The following is a 21,540-nucleotide window of genomic DNA, read 5'->3' as shown; positions in this document are numbered from 1 at the left end:
GTGTGCTGGCATACTCTCACTCTGTCCCCCCAAAGGGCTTTTGTGGGTCCTGTCCTCTGTTGGAGCATTCCCTGTGTGTGTGCGGTGTGTCGGTACGGCTGTGTCGACATGTTTTATGAGGATAATGATGTGGAGACGGAGCAGATGCCTTTAGAAGGGATGTCACCCCCTGCGGGGCAGACACCTGAGTGGTTGAGCTTATGGAAAGAAATGAGTGCACGTATAGACTCCTTACATAAGAAATTTGACGACATGCCAAATGTGGGACAGCCGACTTCTCAGCTTGTGCCTGTCCAGGCGTCTCACAGGTCATCAGGGGCTCTAAAACGGCCGCTACCTCAGACCGCAGACCCAGATGTCGACACTGATACTGACACCAGTGTCGACGACGATGAGTCTAACCTGATGCCCACTAAGGCCATTCACTGCATGATTGAGGCAATGAAAGAGGTGTTACACATTTCTGATATAAATACAGGTACCACTAAAAAGGGTATTATGTTTGGGGAGAAAAAACTACCCGTAGTTTTTCCCCCATCAGATGAATTAAATGAAGTGTGTGAAGAAGCGTGGGCTTTCCCTGATAAAAAATTGGTAATTACTAAGAAGGTACTAATGGCGTTCCCTTTCCCGCCAGAGGATAGGTCACGTTGGGAAACACCTCCTAGGGTGGATAAAGCGCTCACACGTTTGTCTAAAAAGGTGGCACTACCATCTCCGGATACGGCCGCCCTCAAGGAACCTGCTGATAGAAAGCAGGAGGCGATCCTGAAGTCTGTATACACACACTCAGGCATTATACTTAGGCCAGCTATTGCGTCAGCATGGATGTACAGTGCTGCCGCTGCGTGGTCAGATAAACTGTCAGAAAATATTGACACATTAGACAGAGACACGATCCTGCTAACCATAGACCATATCAAAGACTCAGTCTTATATATGAGAGATGCACAGAGGGAAATCTGCCGACTGGCATCTAAAGTAAGTGCATTGTCCATTTCTGCTAGGAGAGGCTTATGGACTCGCCAGTGGACAGGAGATGCAGATTCTAAAAGGCACATGGAAGTTTTGCCATATAAGGGTGAGGAATTATTTGGGGATGGTCTCTCGGACCTAGTTTCCACAGCAACGTCTGGGAAGTCAGCATTTTTACCCCATGTCCCCTCACAGCCTAAGAAGGCGCCGTTTTATCAGGTTCAGTCCTTTCGGACCCAGAAAAACAGGCGTGGAAAAGGCGGGTCTTTTCTGTCCAGAGGCAGAGGTAGGGGAAAAAGGCTGCAACAAACAGCAGGTTCCCAGGAGCAAAAGTCCTCCCCCGCTTCTTCTTCCAAGTCCGCCGCATGACGGTGGGGCTCCACAGGCGGAGCCAGGTACGGTGGGGGGCCGCCTCAAGAATTTCAGCGATCAGTGGGCTCGCTCACAGGTGGATCCCTGGATCCTTCAAATAGTATCTCAGGGGTACAAACTGGAATTCGAGGCGTCTCCACCCCACCGGTTCCTAAAATCTGCCTTGCCGATTGCTCCCTCAGACAGGGAGGCGGTGCTAGCGGCAATTCACAAGCTGTATTCCCAGCAGGTGATAATCAAGGTACCCCTACTTCAACAAGGCCGGGGTTACTATTCCACACTATTTGTGGTACCGAAACCGGACGGTTCGGTGAGACCCATTTTAAATTTGAAATCCTTGAACACATACATAAAAAAATTCAAGTTCAAGATGGAATCGCTCAGGGCGGTTATTGCAAGCCTGGACGAGGGGGATTACATGGTATCCCTGGACATCAAGGATGGGCCGCAGGTTCGGCATACAGGACTAGGTCCTAGTGACCATGGATGCCAGCCTTTGAGGCTGGGGGGCAGTCACACAGGGAAGAAACTTCCAAGGACTATGGTCGAGTCAGGAGACTTCCCTTCACATAAATATTCTGGAACTAAGGGCCATTTACAATGCCCTAAGTCAAGCAAAATCCCTGCTCCTACACCAGCCGGTGCTGATCCAGTCAGACAACATCACGGCAGTCGCCCATGTAAATCGACAGGGAGGCACAAGAAGCAGGATGGCGATGGCAGAAGCCACAAGAATTCTCCGATGGGCGGAGAATCATGTTCTAGCACTGTCAGCAGTGTTCGTTCCGGGAGTGGACAACTGGGAAGCAGACTTCCTCAGCAGACACGACCTCCACCCGGGAGAGTGGGGACTTCATCCAGAAGTTTTCCAGATGCTGGTAAACCGTTGGGAAAAACCACTGGTGGACATGATGGCGTCCCGCCTCAACAAAAAAGTTAAAAAGATATTGCGCCAGGTCAAGGGACCCTCAGGCGATAGCTGTGGACGCTCTAGTGACACCGTGGGTGTACCAGTCGGTTTATGTGTTCCCTCCTCTGCCTCTCATACCAAAGGTATTGAGAATAATAAGAAAGCGAGGAGTAAACACAATTCTCGTGGTTCCGGATTGGCCAAGACGAGCGTGGTACCCGGAACTTCAAGAGATGCTCTCAGAGGACCCGTGGCCTCTACCGCTCAGACAGGACCTGCTACAGCAGGGGCCCTGTCTGTTCCAAGACTTACCGCGGCTGCGTTTGACGGCATGGCGGTTGAACACCGAATCCTGAAGGAAAAGGGTATTCCGGAAGAAGTCATTCCTACGCTTATTAAAGCCAGGAAAGATGTTACGGCAAAGCATTATCACCGCATATGGCGGAAATATGTTGCATGGTGCGAGGCAAAAAAGGCCCCAACAGAGGAATTTCAGCTGGGTCGATTTCTGCATTTCCTGCAAGCAGGAGTGAATATGGGCCTAAAACTAGGCTCCATTAAAGTACAGATCTCGGCTCTGTCGATTTTCTTTCAAAAAGAACTAGCTTCAGTACCTGAAGTTCAGACATTTGTGAAAGGAGTGCTGCATATTCAGCCCCCGTTTGTGCCCCCTGTGGCACCTTGGGATCTCAACGTGGTGTTGAGTTTCTTAAAATCACATTGGTTTGAGCCACTAAAAACCGTGGATCTAAAATATCTCACGTGGAAAATGGTCATGTTATTGGCCTTGGCTTCAGCCAGGCGAGTTTCAGAATTGGTGGCTTTATCATGTAAAAGCCCTTATCTGATTTTCCATATGGATAGGGCAGAATTGAGGACTCGTCCCCAGTTTCTCCCTAAGGTGGTGTCAGCGTTTCACCTGAACCAGCCTATTGTGGTGCCTGCGGCTACTAAGGATTTGGAGGACTCCAAGTTGCTGGACGTTGTCAGGGCCCTGAAAATATATGTTTCCAGGACGGCTGGAGTCAGAAAATCTGACTCGCTGTTTATCCTGTATGCACCCAACAAGCTGGGTGCTCCTGCTTCTAAGCAGACTATTGCTCGCTGGATTTGTAGTACAATTCAGCTTGCACATTCTGTGGCAGGCCTGCCACAGCCAAAATCTGTAAATGCCCATTCCACAAGGAAAGTGGGCTCATCTTGGGCGGCTGCCCGAGGGGTCTCGGCTTTACAACTTTGCCGAGCAGCTACTTGATCAGGGGCAAACACGTTTGCAAAATTCTACAAATTTGATACCCTGGCTGAGAAGGACCTGGAGTTCTCTCATTCGGTGCTGCAGAGTCATCCGCACTCTCCCGCCCGTTTGGGAGCTTTGGTATAATCCCCATGGTCCTTACGGAGTTCCCAGCATCCACTAGGACGTCAGAGAAAATAAGAATTTACTCACCGGTAATTCTATTTCTCGTAGTCCGTAGTGGATGCTGGGCGCCCATCCCAAGTGCGGATTGTCTGCAATACTTGTAAATAGTTATTGTTAACTAAAGGGTTATTGTTGAGCCATCTGTTGAGAGGCTCAGTTGTTTTTCATACTGTCAAACTGGATATAGTATCACGAGTTGTACGGTGTGATTGGTGTGGCTGGTATGAGTCTTACCCGGGATTCAAAATCCTTCCTTATTATGTCAGCTCGTCCGGGCACAGTGTCCTAACTGAGGCTTGGAGGAGGGTCATAGTGGGAGGAGCCAGTGCACACCAGGTAGTCATAAATCTTTCTAGAGTGCCCAGCCTCCTTCGGAGCCCGCTATTCCCCATGGTCCTTACGGAGTTCCCAGCATCCACTACGGACTACGAGAAATAGAATTACCGGTGAGTAAATTCTTATTTTTTTGATGGCTCAATGTACACAAACTTTGTTTAATACACAAAGTTATTAAAAATATTGTATTAAATGACCTGCAGGCTGTGTGTATAAGTTGTATATGAAACATAAATGAATTGTGTGAATGTACACACACTTTGTTAAATGCACAAAGTTATAAAAAATATTGGCTAAAATGACCTTCAGGCTGTGTGCATAAGGTGTATATGAAACATAAATGCATTCTGTGCTTAGATTTAGGTCCTATCACCATGATATCTCATTATGGTATGCAATTATTCCAAAATACGGAAAAATCCCATATCCAAAATACCTCTGGTCCCAAGCATTTTGGATAAGGGAGACTCGACCTGTAGTACTTTATTTTGTTTATCTTCATGATATAAAATATATTATATTATATGGGACGGTAGATAACCCCTTGCTTTTGAAAAGCAAGTTTATCATCCTCAGTTACATAAGGCCTGTTTCTGAGATGTACTGTACGTAAATCCGGTAGTTTACGTATATATACGATGTGTAGAGAGATCTGTGTGTGAGCAGATGCCTCACTGCGTGTGTGCAGGTCTCCTTCTACGAGATTACTCGCAGTACCTTCAGGATGCAGAATGATTGGCATGCTGCAGCCATCTTCGGGCTGGGGTGGTGCTGGCTGCGTTTCCAGAAAAGGGGGGGGGGGGGCGTTATCCCTATTTTCTGGGACTGGCATCTTCCAATGTAGATTTACTGGCCTCACAAGCAAACAGGAAGCAGCCATATTGAATAAGCTTAGACTTACTCACAAGGCCAATGGTGATATGCTGTATAGGATATGTGATGCTGGCAGGAGGTGTCTTTTTCTTTCAGATGCCTCCTGCAGGCATTAGTATATCTTCTCAAAGCAGCTGTGTCCAAATACGCAACTGCTGTGCAAAGGCGTCTCTCTGAATCAAGCCCATACTGCTCATTCCTAACTATTCTGTTATATATTGATTTTCTATCTGGCTGACAAGAAATAAGTTTTTTATTAGGGAAAGGGAAGTTGAGAGAACCTAAGCACATGTCAAGTAACTTTAATAGCTTAAAGTCAAATAGTTGAAAAATCCACAATAATTCACAATATTGTCCTCTGAGAAGGACGCTTATGAAAGATATCTCGCGTGGAGGTGCACCCCAGAGTCAATTTAGTATATTTGAGTGGAGAAAGAAAGGGGACTCTCATATTTTTAGGGGCACTCTTATTAACAAACTGTATCAATAAAAATTTTACATGAACTTTCTCTTATGTCCTAGAGGATACTGGGGTCCATTTAGTACCATGGGCTAGTGTGGGATGGCTCCTCCCTCTATGCTCCTCCTACCAGACTCAGTTTAAAAAATGTGCCCAGAGGAGCCGGTCACACTGAAGGAAGCTCCTGAAGAGTGTTCTGCATTTATTTTCTGTTTGTTATTTTCAGGCAGGGCTGGTTGGCACCAGCCTGTCTGCTGTGTGGTACTTAGGGGGGGAATGGCCCAACCTCTTGAAGGGTTAATGGTCCCGTTCCCCGCTGACAGGACACTGAGCTCCTGAAGGAACTATTCGCAAGCCCACTACGGCGAGTGTACATTCCCGCAGCACGCCACCACCCCTAACAGAGCCAGAAGAATTTAGAGTGGTGAGTACTGAGCTGGCGTCCCAGTTAGCGGGGCACCGGCCATTATGGCGGCACGAGGGTATGGAGACGCACGGCATCTAAACGGGGTGGAATGCGTCTCCAGGCACAGTACTCGACTCCGTCTCAGTACACTGTACACAGCTCCATTTTAAGCACAGAAATTACCTTAGCCAGCATAAAAAAAAGCGGGAAGACCGTGCACCATTGAAGGGGGAGGGATTCACTATGAGAGGATCCAGCAGCTCACCAGCGCCATTTTCCCTCTGCAGTGGACACAGACGCTGACTGACAGGGAAGCACAGCTCCGGTGTGACTCCAAATTACCTCAGCGGTACCAGGGGGTCATAGCAGAGGGGGGAGCGACTATTAGTGTACTAAGTCCCCTATCAGGGTACTTAGTCTGCGACCGGGCTAAGCTTGGCATTAGCGGCAAGGGCGCGGTTGTCGGCTGGCTCCAAACAACTCTGTGTCTCCCTGAAGGACTCTTTGTGGGTTACTTGGGCTTAACCTTTTCCTGTGTGTGCTTTCACATTTACATTATGTCAGGCAAAGAGTGTGTTTCTTGTACAGCGGAGTGTTCCTCTTCTCCAGGGGGCTCACTACTGGGTACTCAGGGTTCACAGAATAGCGGGGCTGAACCGGAGTGGGTTAATTCTCTTAAAGGAATGATCACTCTTTCTACAAAATTGTCTCGCAATGAGAAAGAGACCCAATAAAACAGACTGTGGATGAGTTTATGAACAGAGACTTAGTCCCCAAAACAGTGTCTCAGTCCCCTCCCATTTGTCTGCAAAAGCGATCTCTGGCCCATATCCTGCAATCTGACTCTGACGCTGATGGGTCAGACTTGGAGGGGGGGGATGCGGCTCTGTCACAGGGAATAGAGGCTCTTATAGAGGCTATCAGAGATGTTCTGCATATTCCTGATAAGGTGTCAGAGGAGTGTGAGGAATCTTATTTAAATGTAAAAAAAGAAGTCCTCCGTCACTTTTCCTGTGTCAAAGGAATTGAATACCCTGTTTGAAGAACCGTGGGTTAATCATGATGAGAAATTTCAGATTCCTAAAAGGTTACTGTCATCTTTTCCCTTTCCTCTGGAGGATTGGAAAAAATGTGGATGCATCAGTCTCTAGGCTGTCACGAAAAAATTGTATTGCCTGTTCCTGGTGCAGCCTCCCTAAAAGACACGGCTGATCGGAAAATTCAGACTACACTCAAATCATTGTACACAGCTGCTGGGGTGGCCCAAAGACCCACTATTGCATGTGCCTGGATCACAAAAGCCATTGCTAAATGGTCAGGTAATCTAACTGAGGGGTTAGATTCCTTGTCTAGGGGGATGTTGTTTTACTCCTGCAGCATATAAAGGACTTTGCGAACTTTATGGTGGAAGCCATAAAAGAGATAGGCTTGCTTAATGCACGCACCACCGCTATGGCAGTGTCGACACGCAAGGGCTTGTGGCTATGCCAGGGGACTGCTGATGCGGACTCCAGGAAAGGCGTGGAAGGCCTACCATTCACAGAAGAGGCCTTGTTTGGAGATGAACTAGACAAAATCGATCTCCACAGCTACTGTCGGTAAGTCTACGTATATTCCTTCCGCAGCCCCCCAACCAAGAAGACTTATGCAGCTTCTTAGTTACAGTCCTTTCGGACAGCCAAGTTCAAGGGCAAATCCAGAGGTGCTTCTATGTCCTCCAGCAGCGCAAGAGGTAAACCACGCAAACCAGCAACTGCAGGTGCTCAGGAACAGATCTCAGGCTCTGCTTCCTCAAAGACTTCATCATGACGGTGGACCGCAATGCCTGGAAGGCTGTCAGGTGGGAGCACACCTACAATTCTCCAGTCAGATCTGGTCACGTTCGTGCCAGGATCCCTGGGTCATAGATCTTATTTCCCAGGTCTACAGACTGGAGTTCCAAAAGCTCCCACCTCACAGATTCTTCAAATCAGGCTTGCCAGTTTCACAAGAGGCAAATATTACTTTACAGCATGCCATCCAAAAACTGGTACAGACTCAGGTCATTGTTCCAGTTCCACCTCATCTGCTCAACAAGGGGCACTATTCCAACTTGTTTGTAGTACCGAAACCGGACGGTTCGGTAAGACCGATTCTGAACCTCAAGTCTTTGAACCCGAACTTACGAGTTTTCAAATTCAAGATGGAGTCTCTGAGAGCGGTAATCTCAGGTCTGGTGGAGGGGGAATTCCTAGTGTCTCTGGATATCAAGGATGCGTACCTTCACATTCCAATCTGGCCGCCTCGTCAGGCTTATCTACGGTTTGCATTGCAGGACTGTCACTACCAGTTCCAGGCCCTGCCATTTGGTCTCTCCACGGCACCGAGGGTGTTCACCAAGGTGATGGCAGAGATGATGTTTCTGCTCCGCAAACAGGGAGTGAACATAATTCCGTACCTGTACGATCTACTGATAAAAGCACCGTCCAGGGAAAGGTTGCTGGACAGCATTGGTCTCTCAACCAAACTCCTCCAGGATCACGGGTGGATTCTGAACCTTCCAAAGTCTCACCTAGAGCCAGCAAGGAGGCTCCCATTCCTGGGAATGATACTGGACACAGAGTCGCAGAAAGTGTTCCTTCCATTGGAGACGGCATTGGTAATCCAGTTGATGGTTTGTCCTGAAGCCAACCCGGGTGTCAGTGCATCTTTGCATTCACCTTCTGGGGGAAATGGTGGCCTCTTATGAGGCTCTTCAATACCGAAGGTTTCACGCACGACCCTTCCAGCTCGATCTATTGGACAAGTGGTCCAGATTGCATCTTCATATGCACCAGAGGATCCGTCTGTCGCCAAAAGCCAGGATCTCCCTTCTGTGGTTGCTACAGACTCCTCACCTCGTCAAGGGTCGGAGGTTCGGAATTCAGAACTGGATTCTGTTTAACCACAGACGCAAGCCTCAGAGGTTGGCGAGCAGTCACTCTGGGGGTGCGGTTTCAAGGAAGAGGGTCAAGTCAGGAAGTCTTCCTTCCAATCAACATTCTGGAACTCAGGGCCATATACAACGCCCTTCTGCAGGCCTCACATCTTCTTCAAGATCATGCCATTCAGGTCCAGTCGGACAATGTGACGGCAGTGACATACATAAACCGATAGGGCAGAATGAAAAGCAGAGCAGCAATGTCAGAGGTGTCAAGAATTCTCCTCTGGGCAGAAAGAAACGCTGTGGCATTGTCAGCGATCTTCATTCTGGGAGTAGACAACTGGGAAGCAGACTTCCTCAGCAGACATGACCTGCACCCGGGGGAGTGGGGCCTTCACCCATAAGTGTTCAGGTGTTTGACAAGTCGATGGGGATATCCACAGATCGACATGATGGATTCTCGTCTCAACAAGAGGCTGAAGCGGTATTGTTCCACGTCGAGAGACCCACAGTGGCGGTGGACGCCTTGACGACTCCATGGGTCTATCAGATGGCGTACGTGTTTCTTCCACTTCCTCTGATCCCAAGAATTCTAAAGAGAATAAAAAGGGAAAGGGTTCAAGTAATAGTCATTACTCCGGACTGGCCAAGAATGGCCTGGTACGCGGACCTTCTGGAGATGCTCCTCGAAGATCCGTGGCCTCTACCTCTTCGCTAGGATCTTCTGCAACAGGACCCGTTCGTCTTTCAGGACTTACTGCGGCTAAGTTTGACGGCAGGTAAGTTGAACGGTTGATTCTAGCCAGGAAATGGATCCCTCACAAGGTTATCCCGACTATGATCCAAGCCAGGAAGGGGGTAACATCTAAGCATTACCATCATATTTGGAAGAAATACGTCTCTTGGTGTTAGAGCAGCAATTATTTTGCGGTGGAATTTCATCTGGGACGTTTCCTGCTTTTTACTGCAGGCAGGTGTGGATGTGGGCCTGCGTCTTGGCTCCATAAAAGTCCTGATTTCAGCCTTGTCCATTTTCTTTCAGAAACAATTGGCTTCTCTCCCTGAGGTCCAGACGTTCTTGAAAGGTGTTCTGCACATCCAACCTCCCTTTGTGCCTCCCACGGCACCTTGGTATCTCAATGTGGTGCTGCAGTTCCTCCAATCGGACTGGTTTGAACCGTTACAGGAGGTGGACGTAAAATATCTTACATGGAAGACCATCACACTGTTGGCCTTGGCTTCAGCAAGACGTGTGTCGGAGCTGGTGGCTTTGTCTCATAAAAGTCCCTATTTCATTTTCCATCAGGACAGAGCTGAACTCAGAATTCGTCAGCAATTTCTTCCTAAAGTGGTGTCCGCATTTCATATCAACAAACCTATTGTGGTTCCGGTTGTCACCGACACCTCTGCTACTTCAAAGTCTTTGGATGTTGTGAGGGCTTTGAAGGTGTATGTAAAGCGAACAGCTCGTCACAGAAAATCTGACTCGCTGTTTGTTCTTTATGAGCCTAATAAAATTGGGTGTCCTGCTTCAAAGCAGTCCATTGCACGCTGGATCAGGCTTACTATTCAGCATGCTTATTCCATGGCAGGTTTGCTGTGTCCAAAATCTGTACAAGCCCACTCTACTAGGTCGGTGGATTCTTCCTGGGCGGCTGCCCGGGGTGTCTCGGCTTTACAGCTCTGCCGAACGGCTACTTGGTCAGGTTCGAACACGTTTGCTAAGTTCTAAAAGTTCGATTCTTTGGCCTCTGAGCACCTTCAGTTTGGTCAATCAGTTCTGCGGGAACCTCAGCACTCTCCCACCCGGTTTGGGAGCTTTGGTACATCCTCATGGTACTAAATGGACCCCAGTATCCTCTAGGACGTAGAAGTACAAAAACAGAATTGGCGCTAGAAAGCTGAATATATAAAAATATCACAATTTTTATTCAAATAATAAATATAATCCTAATGTTGCAACATTCATTTAAAACATACTTAATCATGTAGATAAGGGCCTGTCATAGCACTGCATTTCATTATATAAAGATGTAATGAATATATATTGAATTATATATTGAATATATATAATTATATATATATATATATATATATATATATATATATATATATGAAGATGTGAGGACTGGCACTCCAAGGGTCCACAGCCAACAATGTTAGTGCCTAGGTGCCAGAAAAAAGTCCAATAGCAGTGAGAGAGGATCCGGCACTCAGAGGACTTAGATACGAGCAATAGGCTGGTTCAAGTAAATGAGCTGACAGCGCAGCATCATACAGTCAACGTTTCATTTATTAAACATAAATTTCGTCAGGACAAGAATAACATACATGAGGAAACATCTTACCTTAAATAACCCACCACACAGACCCTCGTGTGCGCTGCGTGTGCTTCCTGGACGGGACTTGATGACGTCACCGGCCGGCGACGTGCGCTCTCCAGCGCCGTTTCCATGGTAACCCGCCGGAGGCAGACGCAGCACTGAAGACAAAGAAAGATTTTTCAACTGTTAGCAGTTCACCAATAACGTGAGAATTAAAATATAAATAAATGTGCAAAACACTTGGAAGAAGTGTTGGTGAGGTGGAGCATGCATGTACATATTTAGGCATATTTTAGCAAGAATATATATGGATCTGCAATATAAAGGTCTAATAATAATACATTAATGCATCAATCAAAAATTACACTTAGATAATAATGGATTAAAAAGGGGTTTTTTATGCGAAGGCTATAAAAAGCACCCCAGGTTATTGGACTCATTTAGACCATATGGTGACAGTGTGCGGAGTTCAAAAATCCACCGGGCCTCCCTGCGTAGCAATAAGACTCCCCGGTCACCACCCCGTATATTGGCCGGAATATGGTCAATGACCTTGTGTCGTAAACTGGCCAATGTGTGATTTGCTTCACGAAAGTGGCGGGCGACCGGTTGTTCCTGAGGGGTCCCTGCAAGGGCAGACCGTATAGCTTGGCGATGTAAAGCCATCCTCTCTCTGAATTGCCTAATGGTTTTACCTATATACAGTAAACCGCATGGACACTTAATGTAGTAAATGACATAGGTGCTCTGACAGGTTAAGACATGCTTGATTTTAATTTTTGATCCGGAGTGTGGATGATTGAAGAAAGGGCCACTAGGTGCCTAGGTTGCACGACATGCCGCTCAATGGAAAGTGGCCCTTTCTTCAATCATCCACACTCCGGATCAAAAATTAAAATCAAGCATGTCTTAACCTGTCAGAGCACCTATGTCATTTACTACATTAAGTGTCCATGCGGTTTACTGTATATAGGTAAAACCATTAGGCAATTCAGAGAGAGGATGGCTTTACATCGCCAAGCTATACGGTCTGCCCTTGCAGGGACCCCTCAGGAACAACCGGTCGCCCGCCACTTTCGTGAAGCAAATCACACATTGGCCAGTTTACGACACAAGGTCATTGACCATATTCCGGCCAATATACGGGGTGGTGACCGGGGAGTCTTATTGCTACGCAGGGAGGCCCGGTGGATTTTTGAACTCCGCACACTGTCACCATATGGTCTAAATGAGTCCAATAACCTGGGGTGCTTTTTATAGCCTTCGCATAAAAAACCCCTTTTTAATCCATTATTATCTAAGTGTAATTTTTGATTGATGCATTAATGTATTATTATTAGACCTTTATATTGCAGATCCATATATATTCTTGCTAAAATATGCCTAAATATGTACATGCATGCTCCACCTCACCAACACTTCTTCCAAGTGTTTTGCACATTTATTTATATTTTAATTCTCACGTTATTGGTGAACTGCTAACAGTTGAAAAATCTTTCTTTGTCTTCAGTGCTGCGTCTGCCTCCGGCGGGTTACCATGGAAACGGCGCTGGAGAGCGCACGTCGCCGGCCGGTGACGTCATCAAGTCCCGTCCAGGAAGCACACGCAGCGCACACGAGGGTCTGTGTGGTGGGTTATTTAAGGTAAGATGTTTCCTCATGTATGTTATTCTTGTCCTGACGAAATTTATGTTTAATAAATGAAACGTTGACTGTATGATGCTGCGCTGTCAGCTCATTTACTTGAACCAGCCTATTGCTCGTATCTAAGTCCTCTGAGTGCCGGATCCTCTCTCACTGCTATTGGACTTTTTTCTGGCACCTAGGCACTAACATTGTTGGCTGTGGACCCTTGGAGTGCCAGTCCTCACATCTTCATATTTGATTGGGGTAGTTTGAGCAATTGTCCGTCTTTGTTAAAATGACGGATACTACCCAGGTACCTCAAATCTGACGAGGCACCCCCTCTTTTTATTACCAGGATACAGACTGTCTTGTCTTCACTTTTTTTATTTTTTTCACCGTTAATTTTTTTTGTGCACGTGCCAAACACTATTTCAAATATGGCAACGGGTATTGAGCAATCTACCCATAGTGGTTACAGGGATGTGCCCCTACCACTAGGAGAAGTGTTATCCTTATCGGAGAGTGAGGCGGAAGGCATCTTATTTCCTGAGATCACGGATACCTTCGAGAGTACCATGCCTAATGAACAAATTTTCTTTAAACTTCTTAAACTAAAGAAGAAAGAGACAGACTACTTTTTACATGGCTCCACCCTGAGCGACTACTATCGTAAAAAATTGATCCCTCGGGGCTTCAGGATTAAAAATACCCCCACCATCGGTAAATTCAATCCAGAGTTTTGCCGACGGTGGGTGGCAGTATTAAATAAATGCAGTTTCGATTTGCTTTTATTGGTTATCGAGGAATCTCAACGTGAACTAACAAAAATCAAAGATAATATCAAAACCTTTGAAGCCACCTTGGATATCTCATTTAAAGATGATCCAGACACCCAATGGATGATTAAACTCCAGGAACAGGTTGATAAGTACCGACAAGATTTACTGAAATTTAAGCGTGACAAGCTTATAGTGGTCCAAAGAGACTACCAACTGGGCTCTGTATACCCCTGGGTGAATAACCCAGGTGTCTCCACCAAACGTCAGGGGATACCCAGATGGAGACAACGACGGGACCGAGCCGCCAATGAATCTTCAGGTACACAATCATCCTTAAGCGATCAGGATGGCGACCAACCTAAAACCCAGGGTAAACCCCCTTTAGGGATTCGCACCCGCGCTCAACGCGGGGCTCCAAAAAAACCCGGCGAGGTGGCCAATGGCAAAGAATCTACAAGCAAAAAGCGAACCGCCAGAAAGAAAACATAGTTTTTAATCTGTCAAATAGAACTTTAACCAGTGATGAAGAAAGCGTCTTGAATAAAGGTCTTTCATTTATACCGTCTACTTCCTTTGACAAATTTACCTGGACCGTTGACCTACACAAATTTTCTCGACAGATTAGACTCAAGGAGTTCTTCGACAAACAACCAGTACAATTACCAGCATCTCAATTACAAAGGTTTAAACCCAAGTCATCCTTTGATCCTTCTTCTTCTAACAACTCACTCAAAGTTTTTTCCAGAACCCTCAACAAATGTGCAATGGATGAATGTAGTAATTTTGTCCCTTCTAGGAACAACCTTACCAGAGCCGAAAGAACAGCTCTGAAGAACCTGCAAAACTATAAGGACATTGTTATCCGCCCCGCCGACAAGGGCGGGGGAGTGGTGGTCCTGGACCTGGAATATTATCGCCAGGATTTGCAATCTCAGTTAAATGACCCAGAAGTGTATAAGGAATTGGGATCGGATCCTACAAATCTATTCAAAAATTAATTAGATACTGTCCTCAAAGATGCCAGTGAAAAGGGTTTCATCACAGAGACTGTCCGTCAAGCGTTAACCACTAATCATCCTAAAACTCCGGTGTTATATTCCATCCCGAAATTACACAAAAATCCCAGTAGCCCGCCTGGACGGCCTATCATCAGTGCACGAGAATCCATCTACTACATTATATCTCAATATTTAGACAGCTTCTTACAGGAACTCATTCAAGATCAGCCAACGTTCCTAAAAGATTCTTCAACATTTCTCAAGAAATTATCTACATTTCCTACACTCCCTAAAGGCTGTTATCTTTGTACAGTAGATGTGGTGTCATTATACACCAACATTCCCCATGAGAGGGGAGTACAGGCCGTCCGCAGGTTTCTTACTGGTAATCTGGCATACCGTGGTCCAGATATCAACTTATTTTGTGAGTTATTATTATTATCATTAACCAGGAATTATTTTCTTTTTGATTGTCGTTGGTATATCCAACTGAGGGGCTGTGCTATGGGATCTTGTGTGGGGCCGTCCCTAGCCAACATTTTTATGTTTGATATCGATCATAACCTCTTTTTATTAAACCCCATGATGCAACCTCACATTTTATATTTAACTAGATATATAGATGATTTATTCATCATCTGGACCAGCACTTGCCAAGAATTCAAAAACGCCATGGACCAGGTAAATACCCTTGATGACAACATACATTTTACATACTCCATCAGCAATGAACAGGTACAATTTTTGGATGTGGAAGTCTCCATCCTTGATGGGAAACTCACAACTGATCTGTATAAAAAACCTACGGATCGAAATACTATTCTGAGGGCTGACAGCCAACATCCGGGCTTTGTTTCCCAGAGTCTCCCTAAATCCCAATTCCTTCGTGCAATCCGGACCTGTGACACACTGACTAAAGCGGAATATCGTATAGACCAGATGATCCAACAGTTTGTTTCCAGAGGTTACGATATCACCCGGTTGTTGTCTACTAAGGCTCAGGTGCTAAAAATCCAGCGAGATGACACTCTCAAACAGAAAACCTCTTCTGGGGCACTGGGTAAACGGATTCCATTTGTCCAGGAGTTCCATCCGCTCAATCATAAGATCATGGAACAAGGAAAGAACCTGTGGCCCATACTTACGGCTGATCCTGAATTAAAATCCCTGCAAGATTGTAAATTGATGCCAAGCTACAAACGAAACCGTAATCTCCGTGACATTTTAGTTAAAAATGACATTTCAAATATGAACATCACCATTCCTAAAACTTTCCTTACTCGACAACCGGGTTGTTATAAGTGCCTAGGTTGCACGACATGCCGCTCAATGGAAAGTGGCCCTTTCTTCAATCATCCACACTCCGGATCAAAAATTAAAATCAAGCATGTCTTAACCTGTCAGAGCACCTATGTCATTTACTACATTAAGTGTCCATGCGGTTTACTGTATATAGGTAAAACCATTAGGCAATTCAGAGAGAGGATGGCTTTACATCGCCAAGCTATACGGTCTGCCCTTGCAGGGACCCCTCAGGAACAACCGGTCGCCCGCCACTTTCGTGAAGCAAATCACACATTGGCCAGTTTACGACACAAGGTCATTGACCATATTCCGGCCAATATACGGGGTGGTGACCGGGGAGTCTTATTGCTACGCAGGGAGGCCCGGTGGATTTTTGAACTCCGCACACTGTCACCATATGGTCTAAATGAGTCCAATAACCTGGGGTGCTTTTTATAGCCTTCGCATAAAAAAACCCTTTTTAATCCATTATTATCTAAGTGTAATTTTTGATTGATGCATTAATGTATTATTATTAGACCTTTATATTGCAGATCCATATATATTCTTGCTAAAATATGCCTAAATATGTACATGCATGCTCCACCTCACCAACACTTCTTCCAAGTGTTTTGCACATTTATTTATATTTTAATTCTCACGTTATTGGTGAACTGCTAACAGTTGAAAAATCTTTCTTTGTCTTCAGTGCTGCGTCTGCCTCCGGCGGGTTACCATGGAAACGGCGCTGGAGAGCGCACGTCGCCGGCCGGTGACGTCATCAGGTCCCGTCCAGGAAGCACACGCAGCGCACACGAGGGTCTGTGTGGTGGGTTATTTAAGGTAAGATGTTTCCTCATGTATGTTATTCTTGTCCTGACGAAATTTATGTTTAATAAATGAAACGTTGACTGTATGATGCTGCGCTGTCAGCTCATTTACTTGAACCAGCCTATTGCTCGTATCTAAGTCCTCTGAGTGCCGGATCCTCTCTCACTGCTATATATATATATATATATATATATATTGAATTAAAAGTTATGCTGGAGCTTTGATAATTATGTTCATCCGTATATTATAGCCACAGTCCAGGAACAAGTTTAGGCGAAATGGAAATAATTACCAACCAAAGTTGGAGATAGAGACCTTTGGATAGCTTGATTCAAGGATCCACTTGGTCCAATTAAAAGCTCAGGTCCATTTTGTAAGTATCCAAGTCGCAAATGGTAGTTCCTATATCACTTCCAGGCCTTTTCCTCGGATGATTAAATGCCAGTGTCCAGCTCCTCCACCAACGCGTTTCGCTGTTTCAGCTTTTTCAAGGTGATAAACTGCAGTGTCTTAGTGCCCTTTTTATGGCAGTGCTAATGGCTCATACATTACAGGTGTGTCATACTCAATTAACAGAATAAACCTTAAAAATCAATCTATATTCAGCTCTCTATTATTGTGACAGACATCTATATATTAACAAATATCTGAAGGTGCGTTTTGTGCCTTACCAAAATAAATTTTCAGTTTAACTTTCTCGAAAGCCGGCTCCCGATCACATGATCGCGGGACCCACTTCCTGTATTTGGAACGCACCTACGCTGTTATAGGTTGCATCCCGCGGTCATGTGATCGGGACTCAACCTGCTCACAGATCATTTCCGGGTGAGATATAGCCAGGAGACCCGCTGCACATAACTTCCCATTCCGGTCACGTGACCAGAGTTCGAGCGTCACATGACCACACTTCAGAGAGAGCCATCACATGTGACTCTCTTCATGTCATGTGATCGCTTTGTCCAATCACCATTACTCTGTTATTCATAGCTTACACCAGAGGTCACATGACCCTCAAACTCGATCAAATTTCTACTATTTAAACCCTCACTGTTATCAAGTAAACAAACAAATATATCTTCTTATCTAAAATAAATTATATATATAGGAATGATCTTATATTCTTACTATGAAAAAAGACGATGACCACTAATATTATTCTATGTGACATCTTGTGGTTAGATTGTATTACAACATTCATTAATAATATCTATTCAGTAATTCATATTATGCATTCAAATAACATTTTATCCAAAATGCATACTCAAGTAAAAGATATATATATATATATATATATATATATATATATATACACAATTCTCACTGAAGTTTGAACTGCTTAGAATTTTATAACACTGCATTTAACTCAAGTGCTTCATTCAAACCGCTTGGAAAGAGTGTATTGAGTTGGAAAGTCCAAAATATTTCTTGCCTACATAACCTCGTGAACCTATCGCCCCCCCCCCCCGGATGGTTTTTGGGATATGTTCTAAGCCTATGATACTAAGAGATGACTAGGACGTAAGAGAAAATATGATTTTAATTACCTACCTGTAAATCCTTTTCTCGTGGTCCATAGAGGATACTGAGCGCTCGCCCGTTGCTTTTTCTTCCTGCACTGTTACTTGGTTAAGTAATGTTGGTTCAGCCGTTGCTGTTCTTGTTTCAAGTTAGGTTAACTTGGCTTTCCTCTTGTTGTGTGTGCTGGTTCGGAATCTCACCACTATCCTTATTTATCCTTCTTGCAAAGTTTGTCCGTCTCCTAGGGCACAGTTTCCTAGACCGAGTCTGGTAGGAGGGGCATAGAGGGAGGAGCCAGCCCACACTATCAAATTCTTAAAGTGCCCATGGCTCCTAGTGGACCCGTCTATAGCTATGGTACTAAATGGACCCCAGTATCCTCTACGGACTACGAGAAAAGGATTTACCGATAGGTAATTAAAATCCTATTTTTATAGTGTTTATATTAAAAATGTTCAAATTGCAGGCAAGGACAAAGACAAGACATCAACATAAAACATAAATTCAAAACCCACACACAGAATTGTGTGTGAGGTACAGTACTTGTACAATGATATGGTTTCACAGTTTTAACAAGCTGAGCGAAATATTCTTATTTAGAGTTCAAGAAACGAAGGGTACAAAGACTCATTTTGTTTGTAGGATAAATAGGAATAATATTATAGTATAAATACTCAATAACAGCCAGTGCAGTCCATAGAGTTAAACGGATGATACTGAATGGTTCGTAGTGTAGAAACAGCCAATGTTCAAACTTGCAGAGTATTACATAAATAGCATTAAATGGTTATAGATTTCAAGACACTCAGTATGCAGGTTCTCATATATTGTCACACACAAGAGTAAAGTCACAGTCAAAGCCTAATTTGGTCAAACACAGACCATGTACACTGATATCATACAGAAGGTCTTCCAGTGTTTTATGCTGTGATTTGACATGGAGATGTGTATGTGTCTGTCTATCTGGTATAGAATGCCATTTTTCCATCAGGGAAATGTATTATATAGACATCGCCATCTCCTCGCTGAAAAAATGATTCAGTATTGACATGTTACCTAGCTATCCCAGCAAAAGTATGCTATATCTCAGAAAATGTTTAAATGTTGGCAAACAGGTATAATCACTTAAAAATAGACTCCTTGTTCAGAGCCGTCTTAACAGCAGTGTAGGCCCCTGGGCACAGCAATGCACTGGGCCCCCTACCCATCCTCCAGTGGTAGGGGTGGGGGAGCTATCAGCGGCAGCTTTGATGTCCTGCGGGCGGTAGGGGGTGTTCTATCTTCCACTCAGCATGTAGGACCTGGAGCAGTAATTTCTCTAATTACTCCTTTACTGCACAGATGGGGCTAAACTGTAGAAGGGGGCATTGGGCTGAATGAAGAAGCCCTGGTACATGACTTCCAGGGTGGTAGGGGGTGCATAATACATAGGGGAGGGGTGGCTAGTGGAGTGGGCTTAATATTTATCATTTTCCGGTGGGAGGGCAGCTTGCTTGACTGCAGATATCTCAAGTTCCTGAAAATATATTTCTTAGCTTTGAATGGGATAAAAAACTAGAGAGGCTCACCTTTCAGATGGTTCTGGGGACTTGGGGATCAGAGTTCAGGAGCTAGAGCAATCCACCAACGAAAATATAAAACTGCATACCAGGCGTGTGGAGCTGGAGCAGGGACCAGCTGCTTGAAGGCTGATATCTCTGGTTCTGGGCATAGTAGAGACAAGCTGCCAGTGTCCACCAAAAGAGGAGAGCCACAGATTTTGTTTTATATCCTCAGAAATACTCTAGGGCAGACAGAACCCGAGATATCAGGCTGGGAAGAGCAATTAATAGGCTTGGATGGGGACCACTGCTTTCAAGTCGGATATCTCCGGTTCCCCAGGGCCGATTTTCAAAAATCTGGTACCCCTGGAAAGAGGAGACCCTCAGCTATCAGCCTAGGGCCCTTATTCTCTTGGGGCCCTTGGGCAAGAGCCCATTGAGCCCATACGAAAAGACGGCCCTGTCCTTGTTCGAGAGGCAGACACTCCTGTCATCAGTGCAGATAGAGCGGCTGCTGTTCACTGTATGCCAGGCAATAATACAATGACTGAGCGTGATTTGCTGTATTTCGGGGTAAGAAGTAGTTTAAGTTGTGCCTCTGCTGTTGTGGTATAGCCCAGGACACCCTGTTGAGTCAGTGCAAGGGGTCCTATGGGTCCTCACACACAATGATATAGATGGCTGAGATAAAAGCACATCCGTTTTTCTATGTGTAATCTGCTTTCCTGCACATGTCTTGCATGGGTGAGCTTTACACCGTGCCTATACAGTGGTGTTTGAATTTAGTAGCAGATAGATGATAGTGTTAGTTACCCGAATGGAGGGGAGAGACCGTTATGCCTAATGGTATTGCAGGGTAACTCCACCCACCATGCGGTTCCACACACACTCACGGATGTAGAGACAAGGAGATACCTGTACAAGTAAATGGTGTGACACTGGTGGGTCCGCCATTCATCTAGCTGCACTGGTGGTGCGGCGTCCCGTTCAGCATGTGCCCGGGCTCCCACTCTCAGACAACTGTTTCGCACTTGCTTCCTCAGTGAGACTTCCCAACAAGACTTGACAAGAAATGAGAAAAGATGGACTCATGAGAAAAGAAAGGTTTAATACAAACTGTATAGGCTTTTTTGGAGCTAGTCCGTTTATCCTGTTCCGCTCCCAGGGTAATATCTACAGCTTCCCTTCTTGCTAATTTTTACAGCAACACACAAGGAGATCTGGAATGCATTGGAAGTGCCCGAAGGATCAGAGTTTGACGACTCTTTGGACCCAAGAGAACAACCTGAGTAAGTCCTCCTAATGTATTATATTCAATAAAGAACCAAATGCCAAGCTCATAAATACCTTTACATATTCACAGATATGAGATTCTTTTTAAGCAGCAAGTTGGTTCTGAAGATATCTTTCTGGGCATGAGTCGGAAAGACCCATCAACAGCCTGCTGCGAATACATGGTGGTAAGCGATTGACATGGGATACTAAACACTTTTATGTGTAATTTAATCCTCTGCTTTCCACTTCCTCCCTATGTACTAGGGGCCCATCAATACTAACATTTGAAGCGCTATATTATGTGATTAGTTGTTTTCATTGTTTCTCATACGTCCTAGAGGATCCTTGGGATGACATCAAGACCATGGGGTATAGACGGGATCCGCAGGAGACATGGGCACTCCAAAGACTTTTCATTGGGTGTAAACTGGCTCCTCCCTCTATGCCCCTCCTCCAGACCCCAGTTGTAGAAATGTGCCCAGGCAGACTGGATGCACTCTGAGGAGCTCTACTGAGTTTCTCTGAAAAGACTTATGTTAGGTTTTTTATTTTCAGGGAGAACTGCTGGCAACAGACTCCCTGCTTCGTGGGACTAAGGGGGCAGAAGCAGAACCAACTTCCTAAAGAGTTTCATGGCTCTGCTTCTGGCTGACAGGACACCATTAGCTCCTGAAGGGTACTGAACGCTAGCCGTGTCTAGATGCTCACTC

The 21,540-nt window shown here is 45.3% G+C and overlaps 1 protein-coding gene across 2 annotated transcripts in view; it reads left to right on the top strand.

Annotated features, from left to right (window-relative positions):
• The window catches only part of DNAAF6 (dynein axonemal assembly factor 6), a 206,967-nt gene that overhangs the window by 132,034 nt on the left and 53,393 nt on the right, over positions 1-21,540 (top strand). For both annotated transcript variants that reach the window (XM_063936989.1, XM_063936988.1), the window contains 2 exons: positions 20,760-20,844; positions 20,919-21,015. In XM_063936989.1, coding sequence (XP_063793059.1) covers positions 20,760-20,844; positions 20,919-21,015 — 182 coding nt within the window. The remainder of the gene's footprint in view (positions 1-20,759; positions 20,845-20,918; positions 21,016-21,540) is intronic.

The sequence above is a fragment of the Pseudophryne corroboree genome, chromosome 8, assembly GCF_028390025.1.
Source record: "Pseudophryne corroboree isolate aPseCor3 chromosome 8, aPseCor3.hap2, whole genome shotgun sequence".
Classification (NCBI taxonomy): domain Eukaryota; kingdom Metazoa; phylum Chordata; class Amphibia; order Anura; family Myobatrachidae; genus Pseudophryne; species Pseudophryne corroboree.
This window is presented reverse-complemented; position numbering and strand designations above follow the sequence as displayed.